Source organism: Strongylocentrotus purpuratus, unplaced genomic scaffold, assembly GCF_000002235.5.
Source record: "Strongylocentrotus purpuratus isolate Spur 01 unplaced genomic scaffold, Spur_5.0 spur5_scaffold_6, whole genome shotgun sequence".
In the NCBI taxonomy this organism is placed as follows: domain Eukaryota; kingdom Metazoa; phylum Echinodermata; class Echinoidea; order Camarodonta; family Strongylocentrotidae; genus Strongylocentrotus; species Strongylocentrotus purpuratus.
This window is the reverse complement of record NW_022145612.1, coordinates 55,605,482-55,624,981: the sequence shown is the minus strand read 5'-3', so window position 1 is coordinate 55,624,981 and position 19,500 is coordinate 55,605,482. Positions and strand designations below refer to the sequence as shown.

General features: G+C 39.3%; 1 protein-coding gene across 1 annotated transcript; it reads left to right on the top strand.

Moving 5' to 3' along the window:
- Positions 1-2,435: 2,435 nt before the first annotated feature.
- On the top strand, positions 2,436-18,367 carry LOC105438251 (DC-STAMP domain-containing protein 2-like). Its single transcript, XM_031000080.1, has 14 exons — positions 2,436-2,879; positions 4,967-5,290; positions 5,965-6,218; positions 6,814-7,061; positions 10,002-10,103; positions 10,699-10,887; positions 11,955-12,017; positions 14,038-14,251; positions 14,509-14,666; positions 15,245-15,409; positions 16,040-16,207; positions 16,655-16,892; positions 17,917-18,044; positions 18,264-18,367. Exons 1-14 carry the CDS (start codon positions 2,436-2,438, stop codon positions 18,365-18,367), a joined length of 2,799 nt encoding a protein of 932 aa, XP_030855940.1.
- The last annotated feature ends 1,133 nt before the right edge of the window (positions 18,368-19,500 follow it).

The window sequence follows — 19,500 nt, the reverse complement described above, 5'->3', positions numbered from 1 at the left end:
CTACTAATAAAACTTATACATTAACATTTAATAGTTCCAAAACATGTAGGCCCATCATCATTTAATATTTTGTCGATAAGTGCGTGTATATAGGGTTGGGTTATGCAAGCCAAATTCCAACAATGTTGAGCCGGGAGTCCCGTATCCCCAGGGATCTACGCCAATAATATTACGGCTTGCTCGCAAAATCTAGACGGCCGGGTTGGTTCAGGCAGTTGCATGATTTTTTTTTAAATCAAAGATGAAGATGAAATAGAAGACGAAAGCAAGTAGGCAACTCGAAAGGAAACCGGCGATGTTCTTGCCCAAGGTGTTGACGTAAGAACCGAGCATCTTTAAAAAAAATGTTTTTATGCTTTTCTCTCATAAACAAAATAGCGTTAAGGTTCACATTTCATTAAATATAACAAGTAAATTTTCACATAAACAAAAATGTGGAGAAATTTCCATATTTCATACATTGATTCATGATACTTTATTCGAAGAAAAACAAAACATGAATACAGTCTATTATATTCTTCATGATGAGAGGTAACATAAATCAATAAAGAAAAGATACAATTCAAAGAAAAGGGCAAAATTAAAAAAAAGAAGGAAAGAAAATAAGAAAGCAGGGTAAGAAAGCAGGATAAGGGTGCTATGGAGAAAAAAGAATCAAAACGAAACATGAATGTTACCTTTGCGCATCCTTGTAGCCTATGTATAGTCTAGGCAATGATGCATCTCAAAATGACAAAGTGTTATTGAGTTGTATTTCAAGATTTTGCCCACTACTATATATAAATGATGTTTAAAAGCCTCTGAATCTACCTGAAATATATGGTCCCCCCCCCCCCTCGGATAAAAGAAGAAAATCTGTAGCTTCCGAAAAGTCCCACTCAGTCCCAGTTTTTAAATTATGATTCAGTTATTTAATAAGCTGACTGGAATTTACCCCAATTATCCCATGTCGAACGATTACATTACCCCCCCCCCCCCGGTAATCGGATGAATATACCACGTGGTTTGATTACCCTCTTGTCCAGTGGCCCATCTATGGGCGGGGGCACGAGTATGGTATTGGAAACCCCCCCCCCCCCCCCACCCCCACCCCCACCCCTATGCTGATGACCCTATTCTGGTGTCCCCTTTCTATCTGCATTATACGTGCCGGCACCCAAAGCAAACCACAGGTTGGAAGTTATAGGGTTAACTTGTCCGGGGGTCATCATCATGAGGGTTAGTTGTATGAAGGGGTGACCAAAGTTCGCGGACATTTTAGAACATATTACAAAATGTGATATTCGATCTATGATTTCTCACATTCTACACAACTTTATTTATTTCAATTATTACCAAATGGACGGCAAAGTTTTTTACTACAGATTGGTTCAACTAGAAAAATTTACCGTCGAAGGATTTCGGAGATATCGCGATCTAAAAATTCGATGTCCGATCACGCGTGCGCGCCGCATCTAAAAAAGTCATAAAAATAATGAGACCTAACTTCACGCACTGTGGTTTACAGTTGATTTATCAAAAAATGCGATCCATCAAAAATAAGGTAATATCATAATTTGCAAGGCAAGATATCGTACAATCAGTTAGTACCACTCTTTACTTACAATTTTAAGGATTTCTGATCTCAAAATAAAGATTTCCAGACCCTTATCGGTAAATTGATAATTTTTCGGAACGGACGCAAATAACTCCGGGAAATAACTGCAAAATTTGCCGATCTTTTGTCAATATTTTCACAATTTCGCACCCAATTCTAAAGAAAATTTCATTTCTGGGTAATTTTATGACCCTCTTTCCATTGGTGATATCAGATTTTCGAAATCTTACCGATTTTTTGAGAAAGCGAACTTTGGTCACGCGCGAACTTTGGTCACACCGCCATACTGATAATACGGCTTTGATCATGATCATTTTTATCATTTAAAAATGCAGTTACTAAAGAACTTTTTTCCAAAATGGAATCATCCACCCTCCCCCACCTCCAGTCAAAACTCTTCTTCGGAGTATTTAGGAGGAAAAGAATCCAAGATCCAAGATGGCACTCACTCGCACGGCCGGGCCTCGATTTTTTTCTTTTTCGAGATCTTACTTTCATCATCATTATTATGCAGCATGCATCACAGCTAGTTGGCCATATATACGCGCACCAGTTATGCTGTGCATAAGCGCAGCTTTAAAGTTTGCGCTTGATTATTAGCGCTTGCCTTGAATCTCGTTGATATGTTTTGCTCTTGATTCCCAATTATTCGCATTCAGCTGCAGCTAGTTCAGCTAGATACTAGATAGCTAATCAATAATCCTGATAATTGTTGTATCTTCACCCCAAAAGTTGGTGACAGATGCTGGTCATCATGGATTCGCCACATCCGTTCTTCAGTTACGTTGTCTGTTCTATTTTTTCTTAATAGTTAGTTAACAATCAACAAACCGTCAAGATGATGAAAGTAGCAGGATCAGCGGCCAAGAAAGGTGGCAAGAGGGCAGCAAAGAAAACCGGAAAGAAAGTGGCGAAGAAACAAATTAAAAAGCAGGCCAAGAAACAGGTCAAGAAGCAGGCAAAGAAGCAGGCAAAGAAGCGAGTAAAAAAGCAAGTGAAGAAGAAGGCTAAAAAGAAGGCGAAAAAGAAGGTGAAAAAGAAGGTCAAGGACAAAGCGAAGAAGAAAGTAAAGAAAAAGGCGAAGAAAAAGGCCAAGGATAAGGCCAAGAAGAAAGTCAAGAAAAAGGTCAAGAAGAAAGTAAAAAAGAAGGTGAAAAAAGAAGTAGACGATATGATGGAGGATATGAAGGATGATGCCATAGATGAATTACAGAATACTGCTGAGGATTTCATTCAAACACAGTTGCAGTCAATGCTAGGTGGGCCACAAGGCGAGGACGAGGTCAGTAGTTTACCATATCTACTAACATTTAAAGTCAAACTAGACTAGGCCTATGTTTTTAATTTATAGATTTTTTGGGGGGATGTGTTTATTTTGTACTTTTCGTTATTGTTTGTTTTAGTTTTTCTAGATCGTCTAGGCTACAGTTATTATAACGGGGGTTGTAGATGTCCGGACGCTTAACAAAAATAAAGCTGCTACATTTGCCTTTGGATTTACGAATATTATGCATCAAATAGCAATAACAATCATAAATATTTGTCTTTTACAATATTATCTAGAACAAATCAATAGATTTCTGATATATTGAATATAAACTTCTTCAAAATAATTACTGGTCCTAGCACATAACGCCTTGGTATAAACACTAGAAGAATAACTGTGCGTAATCAATGTCATTACTGCCTATATAATCAGTGGCGTAGCTTCGGGGGGGGGGGGGGAGGGGGCACATAATACATATCCTTTCCCTCATCGAATAATTTTTTTTTTAAAGGAGATAAAGAGAGGGGAAAGGGAGGGGGGAAAATAAAATGATATAATCCCTCCCTTAAAGGTACTATTTCCTATTTGCAGGCCAAAAAAATGAGAAAGTTAAATTCCAACTGGATTTGAAAGATAATACTAATTTAGAACTTCCCTAAAAAAGGTGGGGCTTGAAAATGTCTTCAAGTGGGAAAATAACGACTATTAGTTGTCAAATCGACTTTAGGGCTATAGAGCCCAAAAGTAATAATCCTGATTTTCAGACAATTATTGTACCGAATGGTCATATGTTTTATGCTGCGCAAAGATTCAATCAGTTTAATCTTGGCCATCACAATAAGTGGGTTATTGATGTAGGCAAAATAATGCTCATGTACCCTTTACAACTCTTTTCATGTATGTTATTACCAAAGAAGAAAAAAAGGCAGTCAGTCACTCATTAGTGTCTGACAGTGAAGTCTAGCAAGTAAACGGGTTTCCTTGCATAATTTGAATATGAGGACACTGCTAACGTTTAAATTTCACAGATAGGACATACATGACATATTCATAATTCCTGCAAAGTTCTACAGAATTTGAGGTTGGCTGCAAAAGGGACATAGTACCTTTAATCTTCTTTGTTCTCTTTGTTCTCTGCTTTCATTCTTTTCATCCATCACGCAAGGGACGCTACTTTGCCTGGTGCCAGCTTTTTCTCATGCATTTTCAGGTGCCTTTAGAGGGGCACAAGTACACAAATTTTATGTGGTACATGTATGTGTTTTACTGTAGACACATGACAGATTAAATTCTAAAACTAAATGGACACCGGCCGGTCTTTCTTCCTGAAATCCGACCACCGGACTTTTGCATCAAGAGAACTAGCACAAGCATTTGCCGCACCTGTCCAGTGACGAGCAGGTGTCGTTTTCTCACAACTACTTCTCAAAAACATAAAAGATATAACTTTAAAGATACTATGTCCCTTTTGCAGCCAACCTCAAATTCTGTAGAACTTTGCAGGAATTATGAATATATCATGTAGGTCCTATCTGCGAAATTTAAACGTTAGCAGTGTCCTAATATTCAAATTATGCAAGGAAACCTGTTTACTTGCTAGACTTCACCGTCAGACACTATTGAGTGACTGACTGGCTTTTTTTTTTCTTCTTTGGTAATAACATACACAAAATGAGCTGTAAAGGCTACATGAGCATTTGTCTACATCAATAACCCACTTCTTGTAATGGCCAAAATTAAAATGATTGAATATTTGCGCAGCATAAAACGTATGTCCATTCGGTACAATTGTCTGAAAATCAGACTATTACTTACTGGCTCTATAGCTCTTAAGTCGATTCGACAACTAATAGAAGTTATTTTTGCACTTAAAGACATTTTCAAGCCCCCCCCCCCCTTTTTTTTTTAGGGAAGTTCTAAATTAGTATTATCTTTCAAATGCTGTTGGAATTTAACTTTTTCATTTTTTGGCCTGCAAATGGGACATAGTACCTTTAATATGGAAGCTTGATTTTACAATTTGTTCCTGTCCTTATCCAAAATAACGATGCCTCCATTGATTGTATAAAAGCAATTTACGTTGTTCTTGTCTTATCTTGCAGGGAGAAAGTGCAAGCGAATGGTCTGATTACGATGATGAGGAAGAAATGGACCGGAAAGTGACGCCAGGGAAGAAAAAAGAAGAGAAGAAAGGAAAAGACAAGGGCAGCCAAAAGAAGGATCAACGTCGAAGGCCATCCGTAAAGATCTTTGAACAAGACGTAGCCGCTACAGGCGCGTTGGCAGCTGATGAACGGCCAGGGCTCATCAAGGTTGTTTTGAAGATTATTTTCTTCATCATCTGGAAGATTCTAACGTGCTTCTGCTGGTGTCTTTGCAAATGCCTGAAAAAGGTCTTCCGAGATCGGACGCCGGCTGAGGCAAAGGTAATAAAATTACTTCTAAATAATGACGAAGATGATGATGTAGGAGCTGATGATGATGGTGGTGGTGGTTGTGATGATGATGATGATGATGATGACGGTGATGATGATGGTGATGAGGATGATGTTGGGAATGCTAGGAATGCTATGGATGATGATGGTAATGGTGAGATCACGGGGAGGAGGAGGAGGAGGGGAAAGGGGAGAGGGATGCTTGGTGCTGAAGATGATGATAATGATGGTGATGACGAGGAGAGGAGGAGGATTTTGGATGATGATTATAATGATGGTGGTGGTGGTGGTGGAGCTGGCGATGATGATGGTGGTAGCGATGATGACGATGATAATGATGATGATGATTATAATGATGACGATGATAATGGTAACATTCTGATAATCTTCTGATGATTTTGACTGCCTCTTGTTTCTTCAAAGTGTATGGAAATTGATTGTTTTCCTTATTCTGAACAAACCATGAGAAGAATAGGCCTATAAATCACGCCCTAAAGAAAGGGTGGCATTTTCTTCAAAATATCTGACAGGCACAAAGCCATATTACCTTTCTTGCAAATTAATTTGGTCACACGTCTATGAAGTGTGAAGGAAATTCGGGTTAGGTTTAAAAGCATTAACATCACATGCAATCAAACGGGTAAATTTCAACCTCTTCTTTGCAGTGTTGCTGGAAGTGGTGTTGTGTGCCCGGTTCTTACCCCAACACCTTGGGCAAGAACATCGCTGGTTTCCTCTCGGGTTGCATACTTGCTTTCCTCTTCTATTTCATCTTCATCTTCATCATGGGCTATGAGTGGAAGAGAGCGGTCACAACAACGTCCATCCTAGGATTCATATTCTGTTTTGGACTGGCCTTTTCTTCCCGGGTGCGCTGCATAGTTACACTGATGCTGCCGCAATTCTTTACAGGTTTGTGGTTGTTTATATCACTTCAACTAACTGTTTTATGAAATTGGGTATACAGATAATAATATAATACATGAAAATCTGTTTGATGTCACAATTTCAAAAGTTGAAGAATATTGGCATACTCTTAACCCCCCCCCCCCCCACACCCCCCCCAAAAAAAAATCCCTCACTCTTCCTGTATATTCTTCTTCGTGTTTAGTACACATGGTGCCAATTTCGTCAATTCATAAAAAAGATGAACATATTTATTTCTTATGTTACATCATTTTCATAAACTCATAGAGAGTATGAGGTCTTTATCCTCTGGATATTCTACTTTGTGTTTCTTGCTTTCATAGCCCTTTACTCTTGTTACTTAGATCCTGTTATCTCGAACGAAAAACACACCCCTCAACAGTTGTGACATACCCTGGGTACAGTCATCGTATGGGTAATAGCATCAGGAGGGGGAGGGGGGAACCGGTTTTACGCGGTGAATGAAGTGCGAATTATAGAGGCCACATGTAGACGATCCTATAATCATTTCACGCATTTTTCCGCTCTCCCTTTCCTTGTTTTTCCTTGTCTTTCTTTCGTTTTTTTTTTTAATTCGATGGGGGGAGTTCGTGCCCCACCCGGCGTATCCACACCACTAGTCAAAGTAATGACTTTCTATTCTATGTTGTCCATGACGCTGAAGGCAAAGGACGGGTGATCTTGATGGCCTATGCCTACATCCTTTTACTAGGCGGACCTCTGGCAAACCTCACATATAACCTGGATGCAGCCAGCCGTGCCCAAGCTTGCGGAAGCGCCTTAGCCATGAACCAATCATCGACTATCTTTCAGATTGTCACCTCTCCTCTTTCTGGTAAATATACTAAAGGGTGATGGAGAAGGGGTGGTGATGGTGGTGGTGGTGGTGGTGGTGGTGGTGGTGGTGGTGGTGGTAGTGGTAATGGTGGTCGTGGTGGAGTGGATGTCACCGCCCACTTTTCAGATAAGTAGTGGGAGAGGTGGGAATGTTGTGTTGATGAGGAGAATACTTCACACATTCACCTTTGTGTTTAGAAATGTGGAAGGCAATGTGATGGCGGTGAGGTGATGTCACTGCCCTGGTCCATTTCAGGTAAGTAATCGGAGAGGTGGGTAATCCACCCCTTCTTCTCTTTATGTTGTTATAAGTTTTAAATATCGGGTCTGTTGATCATGCTTAAAATTTGAACGCTTGAAAATGGAAACTACAAACCTTTGCTTGCAAATAAACGGCAAATTGAACATAATAAACGTCATATAATCTCTTTAAAGAACTATGAATCCTTCATAGATATAGTCAAGAAGGTGTCACGTACACATATCCCAAGAGGCTGCCGCACGACATACATTCCAGGCATCGATGAGGAATCAAGTCAGCTTCTGGCAAACTACACCACAGCCTACGACACAGATGCCTTCTCAGAGGATACCATCAACCTTGGAGAAGAGCTTATATCAAGGATATCTCAACGACATAGGCAGATGTGGCAGCACATGATTGAAACAACAGACTTAAGACACAGCAGCAGGAAAGCGTGGGCCACCATACGCAAGCTCGGAATTGACAGCACCAGAGCTCAACAGCATTATAATGTTACGGCTGACGAAGTAGCAAATCAGCTGTTGAAAAATGGAAAGGCCCCCAAGACGACTAATTCACACAGGCACAAACTACCTGGAGTTGACCAGAACATGTCTCTTTTCACAAGACCTATTTCTGAAGAAGAACTACAGAAAGGTATCTCCACGCTACACGTCAACAAGGCGGCAGGCATCGATGACATCAGATCGGAGCAGATCAAACACATGGGCTCTGTAGCACAGAAATGGCTGCTAGACATGTTTAACAACTGCATCGAGAACACATGTGTCCCAAAACAGTGGCTCCGAACCAAAGTCGTCGCTATCCTCAAGCCAGGAAAGGACTCGAACGAAGCCAAGAACTTTCGACCGATCTCGCTCCTGTGCCAAACATACAAGCTGCTTGAACGCCTTATTCTCAACAGAATTGGGCCTCACGTTGACAGCCAACTGAACTGTGAGCAGGCAGGTTTCCGACCAGGAAAATCCACCACGGGACAACTTCTCAACCTGACCCAACACATCGAAGACGGTTTTCAGAACAACCTCATCACAGGTGCAGTATTTGTGGATTTATCTGCGGCTTATGACACTGTCAATCACCGAAGGCTACAGACAAAACTTCATGACATCACAAATGACCTCAAACTCACCAGATTCATTCAGAAGATGATGCAGAACAGACGCTTCTTTGTCGAACTGGATGGGCAGAAGAGCAGATGGCGGAAACAGAAAAACGGTCTCCCCCAGGGTGGCGTCCTGGCGCCAACACTCTACAACATATACACTGCTGACATCCCTTCAACAGAGAACACTCGAAACTTCATCTATGCAGATGACACCTGCATCACAGCCCAGCATAGTACCTTCGAAGCTGTTGAACTCCATCTCAACACAGCGCTCGCAAGCCTTTCGGAGTACTACAGAGCAAACTACCTACGGGCAAACCCATCCAAGACTCAGGTGTGTGTTTTCCACTTGAAGAACAGGGAGGCAAAGAGAGAACTGAAGCTAAAGTGGAACAATGTGCAACTTAACCACTGCGAGCATCCAGTGTATTTAGGTGTAAAACTTGACCGCACTTTATCCTTCAAGAAACATATCGAGAAGACAATAGGCAAAGTAGAATCTCGAAATGCCATCATCGGGAAGCTAGTATCTTCACACTATGGCGCTGACCCCAAAACTGTACAAAGTGCAGCTGTTGCTCTATGCATGTCATCCGCAGAATATGCTTGCCCAGTTTGGAGCAGATCAGCCCATGTGAAGAAGCTTGACACCACACTCAATAACACATATCGAAAGATAACAGGATGTCTGAAACCAACAAAAGTTGAGGAGATATATCACCTCGCTGGCATTGGATCTCCTAACCAAAGGCGCACTAACACCTGCCTAAAGGAACGGATGAAGCAGGCGACAGATGACAGACACATGCTACACGGATACTTACAACCCCACAAACGACTTATATCCCGACACAGCTTCCTCGATTCTGTCCCACCACCTGAACAGAATCCTCCACCATCAGTCAAGCCCGTACTCATCAAAGGTCTTAACCTGAAGTGGCCGGAGTGGCAATGCCTAAATCGAATGCGGACGAGAATGGGACGGTGTAAGGTCAATATGGCAAGATGGGGCTATGCCCATGAAGGAGATACTCTCTGCGACTGCGGAGAGACTCAGACGATGGACCACCTCTTGCAGTGCGGCGGAACGGGTTGCACAGATGAAGACCTGTCCCTTGTTAATGAAACGGCCATTGCAGCAATCGAGCGATGGAAGAACTTAATTTAATTTAATTTACTTCTAAGTTAAGGAACTTTACATTACTATCTTGATCTAAGGAGACACGAACGAACGAACGATCTCTTTAAAAATAGTTTTTATAGAAAAATTTAACATATTTTGATATTACTATACAAAATGTTAACGATGCTTTATATCCAATGCTCACTCTATCGCTCTCTATCCCTCTCTTGCTCCTTTTGTCGTGTTCTATCTTGCTTTTTTATTGTCTCCATCACTTTCTTTCCTGTCTCTATGTCTCTTTCTCTCACTCACTCTCTCTAACCCCTGTCATTCTCTCTTCTCCCCCCTCCCTCTCTTTCTCTCTCTCTCTCTCTCTCTCTCTCTCTCTCTCTCACTTTCTCCTCCTCTCTGTCTTGTCTGTGTCTCAACCTTTGTCATACAGGTATTGTTAATGGTGTGAAGGATATGATAGAGACAGTGAAGAAGCTTGTTGACAAAGCCAGCGAAGCATTCATGGCACTCGTAGATGCAGTCAAAGCCATCGGTAAGAATTTAATGAATTCAATAAAATTCCAAATTATCATATCATACCAAGTTATCAAAACAGACTCAAACCGAGAGTATTGTCATATACATGTATCTTTATGGTAGGTTTTAATGGGTTTTATTTGGTCTTCATTCTCAAAATAATCCTAATTTAGGCCTATAAAGAGGGTCATAGGTAGTCTTTATTTTCTTGACATGTTTATCTTTGCTCGTCTCTTTCCCTTTCATCATCGCAGCATTTACATTTCCGCTTCTCAAACTACCATTCAAGATATCCAATTTCATTTTCTGTCATGTTATAAGTGAACCAATCATCCTTGGTATAGATCTCGATAATGATATATTCCCATTGATTTCTTCACAGCTGGCTCAGCTTGCTTGCAATGCCGAAACTACTTTATGCCATATAATAGTCTTTCATTGGTATTATAGCGACAATATTTTTTCGTAATGTTCATGTACATGTATGTTGCATAATTTGATTGTTGATATATGCGTATTAACGTTTCACTCAACTGAACTTTGTTTTGACTCGTATGCAAAATCGATGCCGACTTTGATGTGAATTCGAATAATGCACCCTGTTTGTCTAGGTGATGCGATCCAAGCATTCTTCGACTGGATGGATACCTTGGTGGATAAGTGTAATGAGAGGATGGGAAGACCAAGGGATATATGCTACGACAAGTTTGAGGAAGGGGCAGACAAGTGTAGGGCTAAAGGATTAGGTATTCTCTGCGGCATTGTCGATCTGACAAGTAAACTTTGTGAGGTTGCTAACAGTAAGTATAAGAAGTTGATGATATCCAGTTGAGCGTCTCCTAGCCATTGTCAGTTTTTAATAAAACGAAGACCTCCCCATGCCCCATCCCATGTTCATCCTTTAGAGGTAGTATAAGGCCAAAAAGTAAGGATCCAGTTTTTTTTTTTTTAATTAAAATTATTTTATTTATGTGCATATATGTGTGTATCAAGAATAATGATTTTGAGGGGGGGGGGGGGAATGTCGAAAAATAAGGGAGGGGCCCAGACAAAGGTTACTAGAGTTTAAGAATGCACTGGTACCGATTATTCTCGATTTAGGCTTAGTTGACAGAACAAATAATGGACCTTTCCTGTTTGGCCTTAACTACCTTGGGAGGATGGAGAATATCTTAGTCTTAACTTTTCATACCGTGCACATCCTGTACAAGTCTGATCCATTAATTCGTATCTATGTGTTCGGTGGTATATTTTGTATGTGATTTGTTGCGTATAATATTATATCGTGTTTGTATGAATTTAGTTCAACATAGCGAGACATTACAACTTCTTAACATGCTTATCACATGTTCCCAGAAAGTAGACCTATATGTTTGCCATTTTATATAATCATCCTCCTCAATTTGTTAATCTTCCTTCGAATGACCACTTTGTAGATGATTTATCTCGCCTCCAGATTTTACTTCAAATATCTTTATGATGCCCTGTTTCATAAAACTTGTTATCAATAACAAGTGCCCAAATTCAATTGTATTTGCTCGCAGCTATTTATACGTAGTTTATACTAATGCAGTTCTAGCATACTCTTCTTTTTTTTGTGGGGGGGGGGGGGGCTTTGGGCATTCATTTTCTACGTAAAATGTGTCTCACTTAAATCATTTATCAAGGAAATTTGGGACTCTCGAGCCCCGATCCACCCTCTAGAACTGCTACTGAACTAATATCAGTTTTTGTAACTTGATATAGTTTCATGAAACAAGGTCCTGATTGATAACAACTCTTTTTCTTATCACCTCCATTCAAATTGTGACCATGCCAGTTATAGATGTATCCTTCAACAATTTATTTTTTTGTCTCTTTCATTTAGTGGGCAAACTTCTCTGTCTTTTCCCAATGTTAGTCAGCTTGATTGTAGACAAGGCAACACAAGGTAAATTGCAATGATGGTAACATTTCTTTACTCTTTAATTCTACTCGCGATCAGAAAAAAAAAAAAAAGCAATTATATAGGCTTGTAGGCACAGTTCCCCTAAAGTGCCCCTTCTTGCAAAAGAAAGGTGCCCCATTTTACTTCAGATAAGTGACCCATTTATTTATAATTGGTGCCCGTTCCACATTCTTAAAAGTGCCTCTTACCACCTGGGATAAGTGCCCCCTTCACCGATGATAATTGCCCCTATTCAAATCTGAGATATGCCTAGTTTACTTCAACAAGAGCCTTTTCTGTTTTAATATGTGCCTATTCCCCTTCTTAAAAGTGCCCCTTCTCACCTCTCATAAGTGCTCTCGTTATGTTGACACGTGCCCCTTGTCTTTCAAATAAGTACCGATTTTCCTTCTGATGAATGCCCCTTTTATTTTTTATCAAAATCCACTTCCCTTTCTCATAAATGCACCTTCTCACACGTCTGATTAATGCATCTATCAAAAGCTCATAGGTGCCCCTTTCCATTCTCACAATCACAAGTGCCCTTACTCATCTCAGGTGAGTGCCCCTTTTCTGGTACAAGAAATGCCCCTTTGCCGTTTCACCTCTGATAAGTGCCCCTTCCCCTTTTATAATTAGTGTCATTTTCCTCCTGATAATTTCCCCTTTTTCTTTGTAATAAGTGTCCTTTTCCGTTCTCAAAAGTGCCCTTTTTCATCTCTGGTGAGTGCCCCTTATCAGGTGCGAGTAGTGCCCCATTTTCGCCTCTGATAATTCCGATTTTTACTTTGACACATGCTCCTTTTCTTTTCTTATAAGTGTCCCTTGAATTTAGGATTTTTTCCCTTTCAACTTAAAATACGGTGCTCCTACTTTAAAGCGACTAAAAGCGACTGTTTCTTAAATTTCAGTCAAAGCTTGCTCGCTCGCATTATTATAAGTTAATATAACATAATTGTGTTTCTTAAAGGTAATACAAAGTTTTGGATTGCGTTCATGAATTTGGTTCAAATGAGTATATTGGATGCTTAAGCGATCTAACAATATTCAGTGATCGTTGTCGCGGTTGAAATCGAGTGTAAAGTTATGAAATTGTAAATAATAAAGTCTTTATGTTGTATAGCTCCCTCTCAAGGTCAAGATATTAATTAAGCTATAAAACAATGTTTCTTGTCTAAAATCGACCGATTAGCTATTCCCGTTTAAAAAATTATACATATTCTGAGATTTTTATGGTCGCGGCTACCATAGTAGGGTCGTAGGCGCTATTTGAAATTTATCAAAATTTACCGGGAGCACCGGTAAATTTTTATATTCAATTTTTCTCGAAAGCAGAAGTGTTTTAGGGGCTAAAATCTCTAGTGTTCATAATACATCCACAGGGGCATCCAAATATATCAAAATTGTAATGAATCACTATCCACCCAATTTTCGAATTTTCCCAAAACTTTGTATTAATTACCTTTGATAAAGATCTTTTAAGTATTTCATGATTAGGATTTGTTTTCCTCTTTATAAGATGTAATTTTTTGCACTGTGAACTCAAACATCTTAACATTTTTGCACGCTAGCTTTGCTCGCTCACAAATGAAAATTAAGACCATCACTTCAAACTGCAAAGTCTGATGCTTAAGCGGTATCTACTCGAAACATGTAAAGAGAGAAACAAACAATGAAATCATCCCTGATAATCAAATCACAATGTAGAGATATAAGGGCCTACCAATGTTTAAAAATGTTATATATTTTTGCTTTGAGGTTTTCCTGTGTAGGGGCCCCTTTTTTCCAGAAAGTGCCCTTTTTATCCCCCTTCAATTTGAAAGACGTTTCGCCACCCCTGTCAAGAGCAGATCCAGGTTTTGTAAAAGGGAGGGGGAAATTTACGAAATATACAAAATTATTATTAAAGGACACTTTGTAGTTCTTCTAATGTCAACTGGGTTTTGAAAGGGTATGCACACCGGTTAGCCTATGCCCTTTTTAGCATTTAGCCTCAACTACCCATTGTCTGTTTAAAACCCAGCCTTCGACGTTGCCGTGGATAAGTTAGAGGAACAGTTCACTGTCGATTTCGAGTTCACTCACGAGTTCTCCCTCAACCGGAATTTCTCGAAGACCCCTGACGACATCAAGAACGCCATCATCGAGGAAATCGGAGGCAGGACATCGATTATCAGAACGGTTCTGTCTTGGGTCAACTACTGTTTATCATTTTCCGTCGTGTTCCTGTTTCTAAAGTGAGTTTTTCTTTCTTTCTTTTTAATTAAATTTGAAAAGTTGATATGTGGGCAAAAGATGGCTACCCCTGATAGAAGTTGTGCCCTTTTGACCATATTTGCAGGGGTGCATGAACACTTATTCAGGGACATGAAGATAAGCGAAAATCGTTTCCAAGTTTTTTTTAAATACATTTTATTTGAAAAAGAGAGAATTAATATATATTTTGGATCTTCTCATATGACGAAGTTTGTTTTGTGTTGGATTGTATTTTCAGGGCCATGAAGTACAAATCGAAATATTTGACAAAGGATAAGTTTGACAACGTGTACATCACAGATCAGTTTGTAAGGTTGGAGGAAAAAAGACGCGCAAAGCAAAAATTCACTTTATTTCCACTCAGCGACCGGGAGACGCTCTACTATGTCCGGCCATGTAAGAAACTTCTCTTTTTTAGTATATCATATTAAGTCAATCTCTCTTTTCTCATTATTTTGTTTCTTCATGAATATGTGTAGTTATAATATTCAAACAAATTCAAACAATCTACAATAATGTGATGATCTGTGTATCATACAAAATCTCTATTCGTATGAATACTTTACCAAAAAATGTATATTAGCAATAGATAGCCTATTGGGTATTTGGCCCCGGCTTAACCAAATCTGACAATCCAGGTTGCATCATTCTAAATCATTCTCCAGTAGCGTAATCGTTACTCCATTTTCTTCCAAATTGAAGGGATGGGATGTAATGACTACAACATCGTGACTGAGATTTTCATTCTTGTTGATGATAATGTCAGAAAACCAACAGACTTGGCTAAGTCTCTCAGTGATAATTCCTCCACAATCACACCGTTTTTCTCTAATTCAAATGAATTTTAATTATTGATATACATTATTTATTACTAAATATAAAATATTATTTTCAAAACTATATAGGCTAAAAAAAGAAATTGTAGTACCAAAATCAGCAAAAATAAACGGCATCGTTTTTCTTTTGATTGACAGTTGCACTACGTCTGGCTAAGAGTGAACGTAGGAAGATGGTCCATGGATTAGTGATGTGGTTCTACCAAGCAGGCTATGCTCTCATGCTCATGTGCTCAGATATATCTGCTTTCTCTTTCCTCACCGTCATTCGCGAGAAAGTCGAGATGAGTGTCAAGCAAGGATGTAATTATTGCCTCTTCTATTTTGTTTTCTTTCTTCTTCCACTTCTTCTTCTTCTTCATTTTCTTCTTCTTCTTTTTCTTTTCTTCGTTATAGTGTAGAAATGTTTGTGATCCTGAAAAATCCTTCAGAAAAAAATCACGACGAATAAATGCCATCATTAGTATATATGCCAGAGAACATAACCGGTGGAACTCTTTTCGCGCCTTGGGAAGCTGGCGGATTTCCTAAATCGTTATTTTTTGAGAAACAAAATTTGTATTTGTATATATTTATTTGTTTATATTTTTAAATATTTTTTTATAAAATTAATTAATTAAAATATTTATTTATTTTGAATTCATTTTTTTTTAATTCATTTATTTATTTATTTATTTATTATTATTATTATTATTTAGTTATTTTTTTTGTTGGGGGCACTTCTTCCCCTCCCTGCCCTCTCAAGCCTTGTTTACATATGACGCGGCAAGAGGAATAGGAGGGCTTTGAGTTGGCAAAAAAGGGCCGGCGCGAATCCCACGGGGAAATGAATTTTCTTTGAACACTCTGCACTTATTATAAATAACACTGATTCCACTTTTTATGTATGGTATGTAGTTATGCTTACAGAGCCTAATTTCTTTTGATTGGCAGTGCCCGGGACTGTCCATCTGCTTGTCCAAGGTGATGGGTTACTCTCTGACGTCTACAGAGTCTTGATAAAGGCACTTGATCCTTCATCTCATGCTAACATCACCGTTGATACCACTAAGTGTCTACCAGCAGCCAATCCTCCTGATCTCTACTCCTACTACCAAATAGGTAAGTCACATGATTTCCCTATTCAATGTCCGAATTAAAGGAGTCCAGGACATCGTTCCACGAAACGGTCATAAGTATACCCAGATGTTGTGTCAGGTTGTGTCAGGTTAATCAAACCAGCAAATTGAAGAAAATTACATACATTATTTCATAAATCTTTAAGACTTATGTAATAAAATATCATAAAGGACGAACACATATTATGGTCAGTGCTATTTGATTCATACTTTCTGTGGTAAAAGTGAATGCTTTATTTTATTGAGTGTCCGGACACACAACCCCCTATCATACAAGTTCAACGACATCCAATAATATGAAGCGTGTGTAATAACATTTACACGCATTTTAATGGGATTTCTGCATATAAACTTGTACATGTACCTATAACGGTTTCGTGAACTCGCTCTCTTTTTCCGCCTTTAAAAAAAAAAAAAAAAATCACTTTAGGAGGCATATTTCTCCTGTGTCTGCTACTGGTGCTAACCGAGTCTTACGGCCGAAGACTTCGCCGGGTGGGGGCAGCTTACTTCTACCCTGAGAGGGAGAAGTACCGGGTCGTCTGGCTCTACAACCACATCATGAGGAAACGAGGCGGCTTGGTGGAAGCTCTCATGATGAAATTTGGGAGGCATGGACCTGATAAGACTGAGGAGAATATTGGATTCAGGAGCAAATTGGCATCTAGGTAAGTACCCCGCCTCCGTCAGTCACTTTGGCATGTCTAAGCAATTTTTTTTGTTGTAGTAATGGAAACAGTGAACCTTGATAAATATTACAAAAAGATAGCAATAATGAGCCCCTCCTACTACTGATCCTCTCCAACCGGCGCTATAGTTCTCTTTAGAACTGTAAGCTCAAGAAAGATTACCAACAGTCCTCTTTAGGACCACACGCACACCCAAGAAAGAAAGATTACCGACAGTCCTTTTCAGGACTCCCCAATCCTCCCTCTCTCATATAGTGCTACCGTAAAAGCACGGCTAGAAGTGATAATGCACGGCTAAAAGTGATAATGCACTGCTAAACTGTAAATGTTATAATGTTATTAAAGCAAAGAACGGTCAGTTGTCTCACATGCTTCTTCCGTCTCATTCAATTTGGTTCTGCAATACTTATTTAGAATAGTAGTCCTAATGTTAATCATACTATAATGATTTCATGAATCTGTAATAACAAAACTAACATGTATTCATTGGGTCGATTGCCTGAATAATTCTCTCAGCGGAGGGTGATATCTGTAATACTTCATTTGCGTTGGGGGTTTAATTCATTCAGGTTTATCATTTTAGTTTAACGTACACTGCCATAATATACGTTTTGATTAGTACAAGAAACCAATCTAAAATATGACCACGACCGTACCGGGGATGGGGCAAGGAGTGGACGCCGACTATTTAAAACTGTATATATATATATATATACCTCTCAGAAAATTCGAGAATTTTAAAGCCATGTGGAAAAACATGATGTTTTTTTGTATTGGACTGAAACCTCTATTTGCGATTTTTGGAAATACGGTGACCAATTTTTCTCTTGTCGGCGCATTAAAAGGTCCCTTTATTTCTTTTTTGTCGTAATGTTCACGTTTATTTTCGTTTCAACAACCCTTCCTTCGCATAGTCCAGCGTCAGCTCTGAACGCAGACTGCAGAAGTTCAAGCTGGTGCAAAATGCTGATTAACGTCTTAACAATTATTTCTTACTCGACAGTTCAAAGATTTGTCGAATGTTTCTCGGCTGCTGTGGATATGATCGGAAGTACTGTCTCGAGTGTGGACTGCCGGGAAAACCAGACAATCTTACCAACTTCAGGAACTGTGGAACTTCAGCTTGTCCAGGTAGGTAAAAGAAAAGGAACAGTTTAAATTAAACAAATCAGGGATATAATTTCATTGACGATTTGATGATAAAAACTGAAGACACTAAAGACAAAATTATTGACAATCATTGGTCGCAATTTTTCATGCTATGTAAATTAAATTTTTCTTTAGCTTTGAAGTTATACAAGAAGTAGAAAAATTAGTAATATAACAATCATATTTGTCTCCCTATTTTAGCTGTTTATTGTTTAGAATGCATTGCTGAGATCCACAACATGTGCACGTTATGTATGGAACCCGTGGAGTATATTGAATTTTCAGACTTCAGCGAAGAAAAGTAAGTAAATCGAGACATCTCTTAAAGTTTACACTTCGAATCACGTTACACCATTACCTTAACATATTCTGTATTTCAAATATTCTTTTTATGCTGTGCAACTTATTCTGGTTATTTTTTTTTACATCTACCTATAAACAAAAATAATTCATGTGTCTTGTTTTTAACAGAACGTTTACGCAAAACTAGAAACATTTGCATTTATTGTAGATAGTTGTATTCAGAAGGTGAAAAAGGGGCTTTGAGAGTTTACTTTACGATTATTCATCAAAAACATTTTCCCTCCTTGCTTTCAGAGATTCGAGTGACGAGGAATACGCACACAGGACAAAGCGCGTCTCCAAAAACGATTACCACGATGAGAACCAGTACCTTCTTGGAGGTCAGTACGAGGACGACGATGATTTCGGTGCACCTCCTTTTGGAGACTTTTCGATACAGATCGACGACGATGACGATGAGGAATATGAAGATTTCAATGTATGAAGACTTACATGTCTAATACTTTGATCATAAATGTATGTGAGGAAGGATGTAGCATGAAGGATAGACCGACAACCCTTGAGACTGGTAATGTTGGTCTCGTAAAAACTAGGAAAAGTTGTCAGTATTCCCGGGAGACCGTCGGACAAGACAGTAGTGAGCTGTCGGTCTTCATGGAAAATTCACAACTTTTTAAGTTGTCTGAAAGCATGCGAGCCTGAAATGACATCGTCAGTCTCGTGGGACGTCGTTCTCGTGATCCGGGAACCCTCAAATCAATTTTCTGAAGGTCCGCCCTGTAGCCAAGGATCGCAGTGTATCCTTTCTCCAACTTTCTCATCTCTCACAACCGCTAGTTGGCCCCAGCGTGGGTCAAGTCATTGAGGGGACACTAGCCAGCATGGATCCAGCATGGATCCAGCATGGAAGGGTGGAGTGGTTGGCAGGGTTCTTACATGGAGATGTGACTTTCTCCCTGGTTCTTACAAGGGGTATATGAAAATACAGTGAATAAAGGAACAAATCCAACGAGCCTGGGAGGGTGAAGGAGGGGACAAAAAATATACTTCTTATCTATTATATTGCCTTCTTCACTTTTTCCCAACTCTCCAGTTCTGCAAATATCCTTTTGCTATTTCATGAGACAAGGGCATA

Coding starts and splice junctions, on each gene's coding strand:
- LOC105438251 (XM_031000080.1), top strand. CDS start 2,436: ATGATGAAAGTAGCAGGATCAGCGGCCAAGAAAGGTGGCAAGAGGGCA. Junction 12,018..14,037: donor TGTAGACAAGGCAACACAAG/GTAAATTGCAAT, acceptor TTTAAAACCCAG/CCTTCGACGTTGCCGTGGAT. Junction 14,667..15,244: donor GCTCTACTATGTCCGGCCAT/GTAAGAAACTTC, acceptor TTTGATTGACAG/TTGCACTACGTCTGGCTAAG.